This window comes from Procambarus clarkii, chromosome 12 (assembly GCF_040958095.1).
Source record: "Procambarus clarkii isolate CNS0578487 chromosome 12, FALCON_Pclarkii_2.0, whole genome shotgun sequence".
In the NCBI taxonomy this organism is placed as follows: domain Eukaryota; kingdom Metazoa; phylum Arthropoda; class Malacostraca; order Decapoda; family Cambaridae; genus Procambarus; species Procambarus clarkii.
The window spans coordinates 6,593,888-6,611,239 of NC_091161.1; the positions used below are offsets into that span (position 1 = coordinate 6,593,888).

At 43.9% G+C, this 17,352-nt stretch overlaps 1 protein-coding gene and 1 long non-coding RNA gene across 2 annotated transcripts in view; one reads left to right on the top strand and one right to left on the bottom strand.

The window, feature by feature from the left end:
• Positions 1-6,441, bottom strand: part of LOC138364194 (merozoite surface protein CMZ-8-like) — a 28,402-nt gene extending 21,961 nt beyond the window's left edge. The window contains exon 1 of the mRNA XM_069323518.1: positions 6,428-6,441. Within this exon, the coding sequence (XP_069179619.1) occupies positions 6,428-6,441 (14 nt within the window). The remainder of the gene's footprint in view (positions 1-6,427) is intronic.
• Positions 6,442-12,406: 5,965 nt separating this feature from the next.
• Positions 12,407-17,352, top strand: part of LOC138364093 (uncharacterized) — a 73,200-nt gene continuing 68,254 nt past the window's right edge. The window contains exon 1 of the long non-coding RNA XR_011228286.1: positions 12,407-12,634. This is a non-coding gene — a long non-coding RNA (uncharacterized lncRNA). The remainder of the gene's footprint in view (positions 12,635-17,352) is intronic.

Consider the following 17,352-nt stretch of genomic DNA (forward strand, 5'->3'; position numbering starts at 1 on the left):
GGTAGCAGTCTTTCCTGTAGACATATATTATTAAATATGACCGAAAAAGTAAGATTAATAATTCTAACACGAATTTTCTCAATCTTTCGTACATTTCGTTTCACTGTTGGAGGTAAATCAAAAATCAATTCTCCAAAATTCATTTTTATTTCTAGTCTGACGCGACACGAGCGCGTTTCGTAAAACTTATTACATTTTCAAAGACTTTAGTTCAAAAATACACAACTGAATAGAACTTACGCATCTTCGATTTTATATCTACATTTGAGTGAGGTGGAAGGGGTGATGTGGCATTAACACAAGACAGAACAAGATGTGGTATTAATAGGGTATTAATTTCATCAACACAAGACAGAACAAGAGTATTAATAGGGTATTAATTTCATCAACACAAAACAGAACACGAAACAATGGATATTGAATAGAAGTGTTTGTAGAAAGCCTATTGGTCCATATTTCTTGATGCTTCTATATTGGAGCGGAGTCTTGAGGTGGGTAGAATATAGTTGTGCAATAATTGGCTGTTGATTGCTGGTGTTGACTTCTTGATGTGTAGTGCCTCGCAAACGTCAAGCCGCCTGCTATCGCTGTATCTATCGATGATTTCTGTGTTGTTTACTAGGATTTCTCTGGCGATGGTTTGGTTGTGGGAAGAGATTATATGTTCCTTAATGGAGCCCTGTTGCTTATGCATCGTTAAACGCCTAGAAAGAGATGTTGTTGTCTTGCCTATATACTGGGTTTTCTGGAGCTTACAGTTCCCAAGTGGGCATTTGAAGGCATAGACGACGTTAGTCTCTTTTAAAGCGTTCTGTTTTGTGTCTGGAGAGTTTCTCATGAGTAGGCTGGCCGTTTTTCTGGTTTTATAGTAAATCGTCAGTTGTATCCTCTGATTTTTGTCTGTAGGGATAACGTTTCTATTAACAATATCTTTCAGGACCCTTTCCTCCGTTTTATGAGCTGTGGAAAAGAAGTTCCTGTAAAATAGTCTAATAGGGGGTATAGGTGTTGTGTTAGTTGTCTCTTCAGAGGTTGCATGGCTTTTCACTTTCCTTCTTATGATGTCTTCGACGAAACCATTGGAGAAGCCGTTATTGACTAGGACCTGCCTTACCTTACAGAGTTCTTCATCGACTTGCTTCCATTCTGAGCTGTGGCTGAGAGCACGGTCGACATATGCGTTAACAACACTCCTCTTGTACCTGTCTGGGCAGTCGCTGTTGGCATTTAGGCACATTCCTATGTTTGTTTCCTTAGTGTAGACTGCAGTGTGGAAACCTCCGCCCTTTTCCATGACTGTTACATCTAGAAAGGGCAGCTTCCCATCCTTTTCCATCTCGTAAGTGAAACGCAGCACGGAACTCTGCTCAAATGCCTCCTTCAGCTCCTGCAGATGTCTGACATCAGGTACCTGTGTAAAAATGTCGTCAACACGTCAGGATATGTTATTCATCAGGACGGACACCCCCGTCCAAACTGTCAAAAGTAGCACCGTAACAACACCTCAGGAAACTCGATAGGGGCGCCGTGAACGCTGACGTACGTAACAGAGCCACTGCGGTCCGAAATAACCACAGACCCAGCAGCAACCGGAACGTGTGTCCGTCAAATCGATGCAGAAAGTTCCGATAGGCCTGCTCAGTAAATAGCTAAACCACGGCCCAATGCTTCGTGATCAGTTAGACGCCACAAAAGTCACCAACATCAATGCCCAACACGTCAAACAAGGTGGTTTCTACAGCAGGGTAGTCCGCGAGGCCTGAATACTCGAGCCCAATCGTCCTTGACCGCATCACAGGGAGCAAGGGCACCTCCATCACGCAGGGAAAGCCGGGCACAGGGGCCCCCCGCCAGCAAAACCCCTGAGAACCGAACACGAGTCGGGGACACCAACAACCGGAGAAGTCCACACCCCACGGTGACCAGGTCGTAACTCTCATCAGTAGTTGTCCAAAGCCCTATAGGGAGACCCTGATAAGCGTAGCAGGCTTCCTGAGCTTGACTACAGGAAACCATAACAGGACCTTGATCCTTATGCAGGTAGAATGATGGTTGTAAACTTACGAGTGATTTAGTGGCCGTGGGAAGCAGGAGAGAGGCGCTCACACACAATAACACTTCTTATGCATACGACAACCGACCGCTCTGTGGGGCAGCTACAGCACAAATTTACGCCAGCTTCGTCAGCGTAGATAACAACAGAGAAATAAGGCAGGAAGGTCTTTAGTGCCGTCATTCACGCGTTGCATGTATGCAATAATGACTCTGATGACCACTGTGGGATAAATTCTTCTTGCTTGAAGACCAATGATGTGGTTCACTTCCGGTGCTAGTGAGACCGGATTATAATTATAATAATACTATAAATAATAATAATAATAATAATTTATTTATACACTATACAACGGACATGTTAAAGTGCTTACAATTATAATTACCTTATACACCTTATAGTGTATAAGGTAATTATACACTATATAGAGCCATTATAATTAAATAATTTAAGAAGTACGAAAGTCATTAGTTAAGCGTAGCGTTGCCCGCAAAAATTAAAATTATTTAGTTAATTAATAAGAAAATAAATTATTCGTTTTGTGGGGACAAGAAGCCTTTATATGTATATATTGACCAAACCACACATCAGAAAATGGAGAAACGACGACGTTTCGGTCTGTTCTGGACCATTGTTATCGATGACACGACTTAATAATGGTCCAGGACGGACAGAAACGTCATTGTTTCTCCATTTTCTAATTGGTTTGTTTATCCTTTGACCAAACTACAACCTTGTACACAGGTTACATACACTATGTAACCTTGAGTGTCCCCCAAGTAATCGAATATCAAACGTGATGATATTCACCCACGTTATTGTGACTCATCGTCTGCATATTTATATATATATTTTAGGCTTGTATCGAGACCCCCTTCCCCCTCCCCGAGGGTCGAACTACTAACCTTCCCCAGGATGCAACCCCACAACAGTTTGCTACCTCATGTACCCAGGTCGGCCGAGCGGACAGCACGCTGGACTTGTGTTCCTGTGGTCCCAGGTTCGATCCCTGATCGAACGAAAAACGAGCGCCGGCGAGAAACTATGGGCAGAGTTTCTTTCATCCTATGCCCCTGTTACCTAGCAGTAAAATAGGTACCTGGGTGATAGTCAGTTGTCACGGGCTGCTTCCTGGGGGTGGAGGCCTGGTCGAGGACCGGGCCGCGGGGACACTAAAGCCCCGAAATCATCTCAAGATAACCTCAATAAAGATAACCCATTTACTGTTAGGTAAACAGAGCATTAGATGAAGGGAAACATGCCCAAGCATTTCTGTCCCGCCTAGAAATCGAACCCGGTATCTTCGATTATGAGTCGAGAACGAAACCAACTGTAGAAGTTGTACAGTATGAGGGAAACAATGCTATACGAGTGGTGAGCTAACATACAAGAATTGTTGAAGACATTAAGCAAATTAGAGAAAAAGTAATAATGTGTGAAAGACATAGTTTACAGTAACATAGAATCTGTAGCCTCAGTGAGGCTAAACGGAGAAACAGTAGCACCAATAACAATAAACAGTAGCACCAATAACAATAAACAGTAGCACCAATAACAATAAACAGTAGCACCAATAACAATAAACAGTAGCACCAATAACAATAAACAGTAGCACCAATAACAATAAACAGTAGTACCAATAACAATAAACAGTAGCACCAATAACAATAAACAGTAGCACCAATAACAATAAACAGTAGCACCAATAACAATAAACAGTAGCACCAATAACAATAAACAGTAGCACCAATAACAATAAACAGTAGCACCAATAACAATAAACAGTAGCACCAATAACAATAAACAGTAGCACCAATAACAATAAACAGTAGCACCAATAACAATAAACAGTAGCACCAATAACAATAAACAGTAGCACCAATAACAATAAACAGTAGCACCAATAACAATAAACAGTAGCACCAATAACAATAAACAGTAGCACCAATAACAATAAACAGTAGCACCAATAACAATAAACAGTAGCACCACTAACAATAAACAGTAGCACCAATAACAATAAACAGTAGCACCAATAACAATAAACAGTAGCACCAATAACAATAAACAGTAGCACCAATAACAATAAACAGTAGCACCAATAACAATAAACAGTAGCACCAATAACAATAAACAGTAGCACCACTAACAATAAACAGTAGCACCAATAACAATAAACAGTAGCACCAATAACAATAAACAGTAGCACCAATAACAATAAACAGTAGCACCAATAACAATAAACAGTAGCACCAATAACAATAAACAGTAGCACCAATATATACAATAACAGCAAACACAAATTGAGTTAAATAGGATGAAGAAATGTGAGTGAATATTTTACATGGTGTTGATTAGGTATTTCCTTTTTCTATTTTAAATTGGTTGAAAGAAGTACGGTATTTAATCTCATTTGAGAGGTCATTCCACAATCTGGAACCCTTTATTTGTAATGCATTTCTGCTTTGGTTAAGTTGCACAATAGGAAGAGCAAATACATATTTGTTTTTCGTGTGACTCGGCTTGATGCCTTCTTTGATAATTACTTACTTACTTCTCGCGTGACAAGCACGAAAAGCAAATTTTCGCTAGTAACAGCTAGCGCTGTTGCTTGTGTGGTCTGCGGTTCAAGGCTCTCATGGTCAAAATGAATGAAATGTTATTATCCACGATATGGTGGGTTAGTAATTTATATGACTGGAACACCCGACACCTTCACATCCCCACACTGAGAACGTTGGGGGCCGGCAGCCCCCAACCCCAGTGCAATTTCCTACAGAGGCCGGGTGCAAGCTTAGATGACATTCGTCTCTTTCAAGACGCTTTCGTTGGTCTCAGGAGAGTTATCATAAGGAAAGTTGGCAGTGGTTTTGCTCTTATAGTTTAGAAATAATTCAATCTTCTGGTTAGTGTCTGTAGGGGTCAAGTTTCTATGAATAAAATGTATCTCAGGACTCTTTCTTCTACTTCGTGGGCCGCGGGAAAGAAGTTCCTGTAGAATATTTTAACAGGAGAGACCGGTAATGAACTGTTGGCTGTTTCATTCGATGTTGCATGGCGGCTCACCTTCCTTTTAATGATCTCTTCGATATATATATATATATATATATATATATATATATATATATATATATATATATATATATATATATATATATATATATATGTATCTATATATATATGTATATATATATATATATATATATATATATATATATATATATATATATATATATATATAAATTATATCCTTTAGAATATCCATTAATGACAAGGACCGGCCTTACTCTTCGGAGTTCCTCGTCAACCAGCTTTCAACTGGAACTATTATTAATGATAGTAACAGAGTCCATTTCATGTGGACTCCATCTCACGTTAGCCTCAGGATACATGATAGAACTAATGAGTTAGCCAAAGAATCAGCCTTTAAAGGAGACGTTGAGTGTAACTTTGGATTGTCAATAAGCAGTCTGAGAGCAGTAGTACACCAAGAACTTCAACAAAATCTTATAGATCTGAGGCAAAATGAAGTCGACACCAGAAATTCTGTCTATCATCATTCTATCATGCAAGAGGAGCCACACATCTATGGATCATCCAATAAAATCAGCAGACTTCTAGATGTTACTACTGCTCGGCTTAGACTCGGTTACAAGTATCTCTGGGAATGCTCATTATCTGCTGATGTAGACCTGACCAAATGTAAACTGTGTCAACAAAATTATTCGCACACCCTCCGTCACTATGTGATGGAGTGCGAAAAGATTCGTGAATTAAGAGACAATTCTATAAGAAATGTTAAAGAGATGTGTAAATATTTCATTCAAAATGATCTGCTACCAGAAATCTTAGCCAAATATCCTCAGTTTGCTAAGTGTAGGTAGTAACTAAGTGATTGTAACCTATCCACCGCTGCCCTCTGGATGGGGGGCGGTGTGCAGGACAAACATATCAATTGTGACACTAGCTCTCCACATATGTCAGTTGCTTAATTTAGAACTGTACTTGTGGTCGGTCTCGAACCCATTGTTGATGTGACGATGTATATTGATTTTTGTAACTAGCTCATCAAGACTTTAACTTGCTTAGCTAAATGAACTGTGGGGTTCAGTCCCTGAGCTCATTATATGCCTCTGTAACCCTTTCCACTACCGCCCACAAGATGGGTATGGGGTGCATAATAAATGAACTAAACTAACAACTGTGTGTGTTATGTTAGGGTTGATACAGGTGTTGACCACACTCCGCCAGCATCTACCTGGTACTCACTGCTAGCATTAAGGCACATTTATATTTTGTTTCCCCTAGTGAAGACTGCAGTGTGAAAGCTGCCTTTCCTCTACGAGGCTGTTAAGTGTAGGAAAAGTAGCTTACCTCTCACTCTCCATCTTGTAAGCGAACCTTAAGTGTAAATGTTGAGTAATTAGAGAACGTAGATGATTTTGGGTTATCATGAGATTATCTTGAGATGATTTCGGGGCTTAGGGTCCCCGCGGCCCTGTCCTCGACCAGGCTTCCTTTTTGTTACACACTCCCAAGAAGCAGCCCGTAAAGCTCTCTAACTCCCAGGTACCTATTTACTACTAGGTAACTGAGACATCAGGGTGAAATAAACTCTGCCCATTTGTTTCCTCCTCTACCAGGGATCGAACCCGGAACCTCAGGACTACGAATCCGAAGCGCTGTCCACTCAGCTGTCAGGCCCCAGCTGTTGGGTAGCAGAACCCCAAGCACAAATACCATAATTGAGATAAGGATAAATGAGAGAGTAATAGAGGGTTACCAGGGCAGGGCGAGGAACATAATATCTGAGTTTATAAAGAATGCCAACAGTTTTAGAAACTTGTTTAGTTATATTATGAATGTGGCCCTGGAAATTCAACTTGTTATCAATGAGAACACCAAGGAATTTACCATCTACTTTTTTACTAATTTGGAAATTGTTAATTCTTAGATTAGTTTGATCAGTGGATTTATTACCAAACAAATGTAGGTTTTATCAATGTTAAGGGTGAGCTTATTAGCAGTTAGCCAAAGATGGACTTTATTTACTTCAGTATTCACTGTGTCATTCAGAATAAGAGGGTTAGGACTGGAGATCATGAAGGAAGTATCATCAGTAAATGAAATTGGCTTAAGGTGTTGAGAGGCATTTCGAAGGTCACTAATGTAGATGAGAAAGAGGCCTGTGTGCACTCACCTATTTGTACTCACCTAGTTGTACTTGCGGGTGTTGAGCTCTGGCTCTTTGGTCACGCCTCTCAACTGTCAATCAACAGGTGTACAGGTTCCTGAGCCTTCTGGGCTCTATCATATCTACACTTGAAACTGTGTATGGAGTCAGCCTCCACCACATCACTGCCTAATGCAGTCCATTTGTCAACCACTCTGACGCTAAAATAAATTCATTCTAATATCTCTGTGGCTCATTTGGGCACTTAATTTCCACCTGTGTCCCCTAGTGCGTGTGCCCCTTGTGTTAAATAGCCAGTATTTATCTACCCTGTCAATTCCTATGAGAATCTTGTACGTGGTGATCATGTCCCCCCTAACTCTTCTGTCTTCCAGCGACGTGAGGTTTAATTCCCGTAGTCTCTACTCGTAAGTCATACCTCTCTGCCCGGGTACTAGTCTGGTGGCAAACCTTTGAACCTTTTCCAGTTTAGTCTTATGCTTGACTAGATATGGACTCCATGCTGGGGCTGCATACTGCAGGATTGGTCTGACATAGGTGGTATACGAAGTTCTGAATGATTCCTTACACAAGTGCCTATTTGCCGTTCTTGTGTTAGCCAACCTGGCATATGCTGCTGATATTATCCTCTTGATATGGGCTTCAGTGGACAGGTCTGGCGTGATATCAACCTCCAGGTTGTTCTCTCTCTCTGACTCTTGAAGTATTTCACCTCCCAGATGATACCTTGTAACTGGCCTCCTGCTCCCTACACCTATCTTCATTACATTACATTTGCTTGGGTTAAACTCTAACAACCATTTGTTCGACCATTCCTTCAGTTTGTCTAGGTCTTCTTGAAGCCTCAAGCAGTCCTCCTCTGTCTTAATCCTTCTCATAATTTTCGCATCGTCAGCAAACATTGTGAGAAATGAGTCTATACCCTCCAGGAGATCGTTTACGTATATCAGAAACAGAATAGAACCGAGTACAGAGGCCCTGTGGGACTCCACTGGTGACTTCACGCCAAGTCTGAGGTCTCACCCCTCACTGTAACTCTTTGCTTCCTATTGTTTAGGTACTTCCCTTATCCACTGGAACACTTTACCAGTTACTCCTGCCTGTCTCTCCAGCTTATGTACCAGCCTCTTATGAGGAACTGTGTCAAAGGCTTTCCGACAGTCCAAAAAATGCAGTCCGCCCAGCTTTCTCTTTCTTGCATAATCTTTGTCACCTGGTCGTAGAATTCTATTAAGCCAGTTAGGCAAGATTTACCCTCCCTGAATCCATGTGGGCGATTTGTCACGAAGTCCCTTCTCTGCAGATGTGTGTGTGTGCGTGTGTGTGGAATTACTAAGTTTAGTTACAGGATGAGAGCTACGCTCGTGGTGTCCCGTCTTCCCAGCACTCTTTGTCATATAACGGTTTGAAACTACTGACGGTTTTGGCCTCCACCACCTTCTCACCTAATTTGTTCCAACCGTCTACCACTCTGTTTGCAAAAGTGAATTTTCTTATATTTCTTCGGCATCTTTGTTTAGTTAGTTTAAATCTATGACCTCTTGTTCTTGAAGTTCCAGGTCTCAGGAAATCTTCCCTATCAATTTTATCAATTCCTAAATCAATTTTATCAATTCACAGTCTCCGTGGTGTAGTGGTAAGACACTCGCCTGGCGCTTTCGCTTTGATGTCCATAGGGAATGGAAAGGATGGGGGAGGTAGAGGGATGGGGAGAAGAAATTCAGGAAGAGGATGCGGGTGTAGAGAGAGAGGAGGTTTGAAAGTTCGGTGGCCTGTCCACCATGGGTTGACATTTTTGTATGTGTTGTTTGTTTGCGTATGTGTTATGTTGGGTTGTCAGTACATTGGCTGGGGGGGCTAGTGTTTGTGACCTTGTTGGTGTCCTAAAGCACTAGAGCCGATGGAGTTGGCTGAAGGAGGCTAATCTTAGAAACATCAGGGTAGTTACACTTCTGACGCCACCACAAATGGTTTTTGGTTTTATAATTTTGTAGGATTTTTTTTTTTTTTTTTTTTTTTCTTCTTCATTTGGTGTAGATTGGGTCCGGGATGGGCCACTCATCTGGGTCGTCTGACAGGCCGCTTAGTATTTGAGGGCTTGGGAAGGCCTCATCATGGATATGTCTGATCACTTTTTGTTGGAGAGTGATTCTTCTGGTTCTGTGTGGTGGTTCGTGGATCTCGTAGTCGCTGGTGGTGTTTTCTGCTACGAAGGGATCTTCGGGGTCTGGGACATGCATGTTCTTCATGCGGTACAGCTGTCTTCTGGCCAGGTAGCTGAGCCTAATGTTCATTGGCTTCATGTTGAGCGTCTCGTGGATTTGGTCAGTTCTTACCCTGTCCCTCAGAGTCAGGCCCTCTGCAAAGCGAAGTGCTTTGTTTTGTACTCTTTGGATCTTCAGCATGTTGGATTTGTTGGTAAGGTTCAGGGGAACGTAAGGGTATTCCAAGCTAGGCCTTATGATCATTCTGTACAGGTGGAGCTTGATGTGGGATGGGGCTTGCTTGAAACGGAAGAGCCTCGCTAGTGAGCCCCGGGCCATCCCTGTCTTCTGGGATACGTACTGGGAGGAGTTGAGTAGCCTGTTGAAGTTGTAACCGAGCACTGTGTTGGAGTTTGAGATGGCTATGGGTTCACCCCTGATTCTTATTCCCCCCTCATTTTCAATTGAGAAGGCCATACAGCCGACAGTGCTTAATTGAATCTTTTCTGGGTTAGTGGTGATCCTCCATTTCCTTTCCCAGTTAGCAGTCCTTGCTAGTTCTACGTTTGCCTTACGGGTTACAGTTGCATGCTTGGCCGCTTGGATGCTAGGGTTAGATGTTATTACGTGTGTTACGTCGTCCGCAAATTGCACGATAATGGTGTCCCTATACTCTGGTTGGGGCAGGTCGTTTACAAAGATGTTGAAGAGAACCGGGCTCAAGCATGATCCTTGGGGGACTCCAGCTGTTGGGGTGAAGGCTGCGGCCTCGTTTGCCTTGAAGCTGGGGGTAACTTGCCTATTCTTAAGGAAATTACTGATCAGCCTGAGGAGGGTCCAGTTTTGCGCTGGTAAGTCTGCTCGCCTGGCGTTCCGCGAGCGCTTTGTCATGGGTTCGTATCCTGGCCGGGGAGGATTTACTGGGCGCAAATCCTTAACTGTAGCCTCTGTTTAACTCAACAGTAAAATGTGTACTTGGTTGTAACAACGATTCTTCGCGGCGGGGATCGTATTCCAGGGACCTGCCCGAAACGCTACGCGTACTAGTGGCTGTACAAGAATGTAACAACTCTTGTATAAATAAAAAAAAAATCCTGTTACTATTTTGTACGTAGTGATTATATCTCCTCTTTTTCTTCTATCTTCTAGTTTTGGCATATTTAATGCCTCTAACCTCTCCTCGTTGCTCTTGCCCTTCAGTTCTGGGAGCCACTTAGTGGCATGTCTCTGCACCCTTTCCAGTTTGTTGATATGCTGCTTAATATATGGGCACCACACAACCGCTGCATATTTCAGCTTTGGTCTAACAAAAGTCGTGTGTATGTCTGTGTGTGTGTGTGTTTACACGTACGTACGTATAAAGGATTTAGGTTATCTTGAGGTTATCTTGAGATGATTTCGGGGCATTTTATTTCTAGTGTCCCCGCGGTTAGGTTAAACTTTCAAACCCCGCGGTTAGGTAATTTGTAGGTTAAACAAATAAATAAAATACAACTTTAGACATAATATAGGACATATTACTGCTGGAACAGACATAATATAGCACACATTACTGTTACTTTATATATATTTCTCCAAATACATTTTCAGTATTACCTTGAAAATCCAGCCTGCACGTTAATGGCACCTACGAGACAACACAGCCGCCTCTGTTGACGTTCCTTAACATGGCAAACATACACTCACTCCACACACTCTCATCTGCTATTTACATGTACAAAATCTTGTTCCTAAGTGCTAATCTTGATCTGAAACTCTTCCTTGATAGGTGTAATAGATTCCATGAGCACCACACCAGAAATAGATATATCTTTGATATCCCCAGAGTCAGTCTAAATCTGTGTAAATACTCCATGCAAATAAAAGAGCCCAGTCTACTGAACTCACTCTCTAATGAATTAAAAAAAATCCAACCTATGCCTTATTGAAAAGTAAAATAAAAAAGTACCTAATTTCATCCTCATGTTTCCTACCTTGTGTTTCAAACTCACACTGTGTCTTGTGCTATCCCAATATTAATACTTAAGACATACAACTTCACCATTGAAATAATTTTTGCCAATTTATATTCAAGTTATTATATTAAACTCAAATTTTGCTACAATGTACCTATTATTAATTTTACCTTATTTGTTTTAGTAATTTAAGGACCAGCCCGAAACGCTATGAGTGTTAGTGGCTTTGCAAGAATGTTGGAACACCATTGTCAAGTACTTTCACAAACCCAATGTATTTCTTGAATATAAATAAATAAATAAATAAACAAACAAATAAATACCAGTAGCATACAACACTTCTACCTTCTTACATTATGTAGCACTACAAAACATGTCTTGTAAGTGCTTATGAAGAAAATAAGTGTTACTTGAAGTGTACGGTAAGTGTGTATAGGCGTGGTAGGCGTGGCCTTAATGGGGAGATGTTTGGTATAGTGCCAGGAGCGAGGGCGAGGTGTGCCAGGCTCCACCATACCCCAGTGCTGTGTGCCCCTGGTCGCTGCCAGGCTCCACCATACCCCAGTACTGTGTGCCGCTGGTCGCTGCCAGGCTCCACCATACCCCAGTACTGTGTGCCGCTGGTCGCTGCCAGGCTCCACCATACCCCAGTACTGTGTGCCGCTGGTCGCTGCCAGGCTCCACCATACCCAAGTACTGTGTGCCGCTGGTCGCTGCCAGGCTCCACCATACCCCAGTACTGTGTGCCGCTGGTCGCTGCCAGGCTCCACCATACCCCAGTACTGTGTGCCGCTGGTTGCTGCCAGGCTCCACCATACCCCAGTACTGTGTGCCGCTGGTCGCTGCCAGGCTCCACCATACCCCAGTACTGTGTGCCGCTGGTTGCTGCCAGGCTCCACCATACCCCAGTACTGTGTGCCGCTGGTCGCTGCCAGGCTCCACCATACCCCAGTACTGTGTGCCGCTGGTCGCTGCCAGGCTCCACCATACCCCAGTACTGTGTGCCGCTGGTCGCTGCCAGGCTCCACCATACCCCAGTGCTGTGTGCCACTGGTCGCTGCCAGGCTCCACCATACCCCAGTGCTGTGTGCCACTGGTCGCTGCCAGGCTCCACCATACCCCAGTACTGTGTGCCGCTGGTCGCTGCCAGGCTCCACCATACCCAAGTACTGTGTGCCACTGGTCGCTGCCAAGCTCGTCTCGTCTCCCTCACAGCTCCCCAGTCACAGTGAGTCATCCTCTCAGCGGCTCTATTACTTGGGCAGGACGGTAAAGCGACGGTATCGCTTCGTGCAGGTCGACGTTCAATCCCCGACCGTCCAAGTGGTTGGGCACCATTTTTATCCCCACGTCCCATCCCAAATCCCTATCCTGACCCCTTCCAAGTGCTATATAATCGTAATTAATGGCATGGCGCTTTTTCCTGACTATTCCTTAACTCCCTCAAGTTTTGGAGTTGTCCCACATTCTGGAAATAAGTGTCTTTGATATTTTCCGTCATTACCGCCTCGTTACTACGGTGACGGCCTTGTTTTGGAGTTGTCAGAGTTCCAAACTATATATATATATATATATATATATATATATATATATATATATATATATATATATATATATATATATATATATATATATATATATATATATATATATATATATATATATATATTGCTACCAATGACTTTTGTACAGTCACGGTGGTCGAGTTGTTAAGAAACCAGGTACGCCGTAGTGCATAGTGCTATTATGCATTCAACCACAGAAGGTGATTCAGTTATAACTGCATCATATATTATGGCATGCATTATATAGTCAGTCTTGGGTACAAGTCCAGTATATCATGAAGTGTTCCAGTACTCAGTACTTACAAAGTTCAGCATACCTCAGCCCAGGAGGGCGGAAGTCAGTCAATATGGGACATTCTACAATATAATGTTTAGAGGAGTGAATGTTTTCTCTTTCACAAAGTTGACACATGGTGTATTGGACAGTTCCACAAAGTTGACACATGATGTATTCGACATTTGGGTTTCGAGAAAGCTGCCAGATACGTCTATATCCCAGGCGTATTCTGGCCACTATAACATCACATTGCCGAGTTCTTGTTCTATTAGTTGTTAAATGTCTCCTCAAGGCATTCGTCATAATGTTTAATGCTTTAGCTTTCAGGCCATTGTGAATTTGTCAGGTCAGTAAGATTTTCACCTGATATTATTAGTTTAAGTATTCTCTTTGTCACTGCTAATGAGCACCTGTATTAATTTCTACTACTGGCCTAGAACATGCTTTGAGGTGGACATTGTGGCACGACCTTGAGGATGGCACAGTGTTCCTCAGCGTAAACTGGCTGATGGAGTTGAATTAGTGTATAATTTGTACTTATTCGCTTATGTCTAATATTCTATTGTCGTTATACCTGTCGACTATTTCAGTGTTGTTGGTGAGGATACCTCTGGTGTTGTTGGTGAGGATACCTCTGGTGTTGTTGGTGAGGATACCTCTGGTGTTGTTGGTGAGGATACCTCTGGTGTTGTTGGTGAGGATACCTCTGGTGTTGTTGGTGAGGATACCTCTGGTGTTGTTGGTCAGGATACCTCTGGTGTTGTTGGTCAGGATACCTCTGGTGTTGTTGGTCAGGATACCTCTGGTGTTGTTGGTCAGGATACCTCTGGTGTTGTTGGTGAGGATACCTCTGGTGTTGTTGGTCAGGATACCTCTGGTGCTGTTGGTGAGGATACCTCTGGTGTTGTTGGTGAGGATACCTCTGGTGTTGTTGGTGAGGATACCTCTGGTGTTGTTGGTGAGGATACCTCTGGTGTTGTTGGTCAGGATACCTCTGGTGTTGTTGGTGAGGATACCTCTGGTGTTGTTGGTGAGGATATCTCTGGTGTTGTTGGTGAGGATACCTCTGGTGTTGTTGGTGAGGATACCTCTGGTGTTGTTGGTGAGGATACCTCTGGTGCTGTTGGTGAGGATACCTCTGGTGTTGTTGGTGAGGATACCTCTGGTGTTGTTGGTGAGGATACCTCTGGTGTTGTTGGTGAGGATACCTCTGGTGTTGTTGGTGAGGATACCTCTGGTGTTGTTGGTGAGGATACCTCTGGTGTTGTTGGTGAGGATACCTCTGGTGTTGTTGGTGAGGATACCTCTGGTGTTGTTGGTGAGGATACCTCTGGTGTTGTTGGTGAGGATACCTCTGGTGATCGTCTGGGTGTGTGTAGCAATTATTTACTTATTTATTGATGTACAACTAGGTACAGTTTTGAGAGTACATTCAATGTTGTTCTTGGAGTTTTGTTGTTTTATGCATTACCAAGCGCCTTCAAAGAGATGTTGATGTCTTGCGAACATATTGAGATCGTTGGGGCTGACAGTCCCCAAGTGAGCATGTAAATGTACGGACTTCATTTGTCTTTTCAGTGAGTTTAGCTTTGTGTCGGGAGAGTTCATGAGCAAGTTGGCAGTCTTCTTGCTCTTGTTGTAAACTGACAACTTTATCGTCTGGTTAGTGTTGGTGGGGATCATTGCTTTGCCAATAATGTCTTTCAAGCCTGTTTTGTGAGCTGTTGAAAAGAAGTTCCTGTAAAAGAGTTTATTAAGTGGGCGAGGTACTGTAGTGGTGGCTACATCACCAGAGGTACCATGGAGGTTCACCTTCTTTTTTATGGTCTCCGACATACCCGTTATAGAATCTATTTTTGACACGGACTTCTACTGAGTTTCTTTTCATTCTGCTTCCACTTGGAACTTTGCGAGTGCATGGTTGACACAGTAGTGAAAAACACTTTGCTTGTACCTGTTAGGTTCACGTCTAGCATTTAGGTACATTCTTATGTTAGTTTGCTTAACGTAGACTGCAGTGTGGAAGCCACAATTCCTGTCTGGGAATGTTTATATCCCGGAAAGACAGCTTACCTTCATTCAGGATCTCGTAAGTAAAGCAAACCATGGGACTAAACTTGAAGGCTTCCTTAAGCTGACATTCCCAAGTTTGCAACCCACAACAGTTGTCAAACTCCTGAGTACCTATTTACAACTAAGTGAACAGAGCCATCAGGTGAAATGGTGTTTCCCAAACGCTTTTGTCCTGACGCAGGAATTGTACCCGGAACTTTTTGGCTGTGGCATATCTGCGCTGATCACTGCGCCATATGATCCTTATATGTTTAATTACCTTGTGATAGTTCTAGCTTGGAAATCCTGTGTGCTACTGACTGCCCGGCCTCTTTAATTGTGTTTTGTGAGAGACACTTACACGGCACCCGTGTCCTTCACACCCGTGTCCTTCACACCCGTGTCCTTCACACCCGTGTCCTTCACACCCGTGTCCTTCACACCCGTGTCCTTCACACATGTGTCCTTCACACCCGTGTCCTTCACACCCGTGTCCTTCACACCCGTGTCCTTCACACATGTGTCCTTCACATTCGTGTCCTTCACACCCGTGTTCTTCACACCCGTGTCCTTCACACCCGTGTCCTTCACACCCGTGTCCTTCACACCCGTGTCCTTCACACCCGTGTCCTTCACACCCGTGTCCTTCACACCCGTGTCCTTCACACCCGTGTCCTTCACACCCGTGTCCTTCACACCCGTGTCCTTCACACATGTGTCCTTCACACCCGTGTCCTTCACACCCGTGTCCTTCACACCCGTGTCCTTCACACCCGTGTCCTTCACACCCGTGTCCTTCACACCCGTGTCCTTCACACCCGTGTCCTTCACACATGTGTCCTTCACACCCGTGTCCTTCACACCCGTGTCCTTCACACATGTGTCCTTCACATTCGTGTCCTTCACACCCGTGTCCTTCACACCCGTGTCCTTCAAACCCGTGTCCTTCACACCCGTGTCCTTCACACATGTGTCCTTCACACCTGTGTCCTTCACACATGTGTCCTTCACACCCGTGTCCTTCACACCCGTGTCCTTCACACCCGTGTCCTTCACACCCGTGTCCTTCACACCCGTGTCCTTCACACATGTGTCCTTCACACCCGTGTCCTTCACACCCGTGTCCTTCACACATGTGTCCTTCACACCCGTGTCCTTCACATTCGTGTCCTTCACACATGTGTCCTTCACACATGTGTCCTTCACACCCGTGTCCTTCACATTCGTGTCCTTCACACCCGTGTCCTTCACACCTGTGTCCTTCACACATGTGTCCTTCACACCCGTGTCCTTCACATTCGTGTCCTTCACACATGTGTCCTTCACACATGTGTCCTTCACACTCGTGTCCTTCACACCCGTGTCCTTCACACATGTGTCCTTCACACCCGTGTCCTTCACACCCGTGTCCTTCACACATGTGTCCTTCACACCCGTGTCCTTCACACATGTGTCCTTCACACTCGTGTCCTTCACACCCGAGTCCTTCACACATGTGTCCTTCACACATGTGTCCTTCACAAATGTGTCCTTCACACCCGTGTCCTTCACATTCGTGTCCTTCACACATGTGCCCTTCACACATGTATCCTTCACACATGTGTCTTTCACATTCGTGTCCTTCACACATGTGTCCTTCACAAATGTGTCCATCACACCCGTGTCCTTCACACATGTGTCCTTCACACCCGTGTCCTTCACACATGTGTCCTTCACACATGTGTCCATCACACCCGTGTCCTTCACACATGTGCCCTTCACACATGTGTCCTTCACACCCGTGTCCTTCACACCCGTGTCATTCACACATGTGTCCTTCACACCCGTGTCCTTCACGCCCGTGTCCTTCACACATGTGTCCTTCACACATGTGTCCTTCACACCCGTGTCCTTCACACCCGTGTCATTCACACATGTGTCCTTCACACCCGTGTCCTTCACACCCGTGTCCTTCACACATGTGTCCTTCACACATGTGTCCTTCACACCCGTGTCTTTCACACTCGTGTCCTTCACACATGTGTCCTTCACACCCGTGTCCTTCACACATGT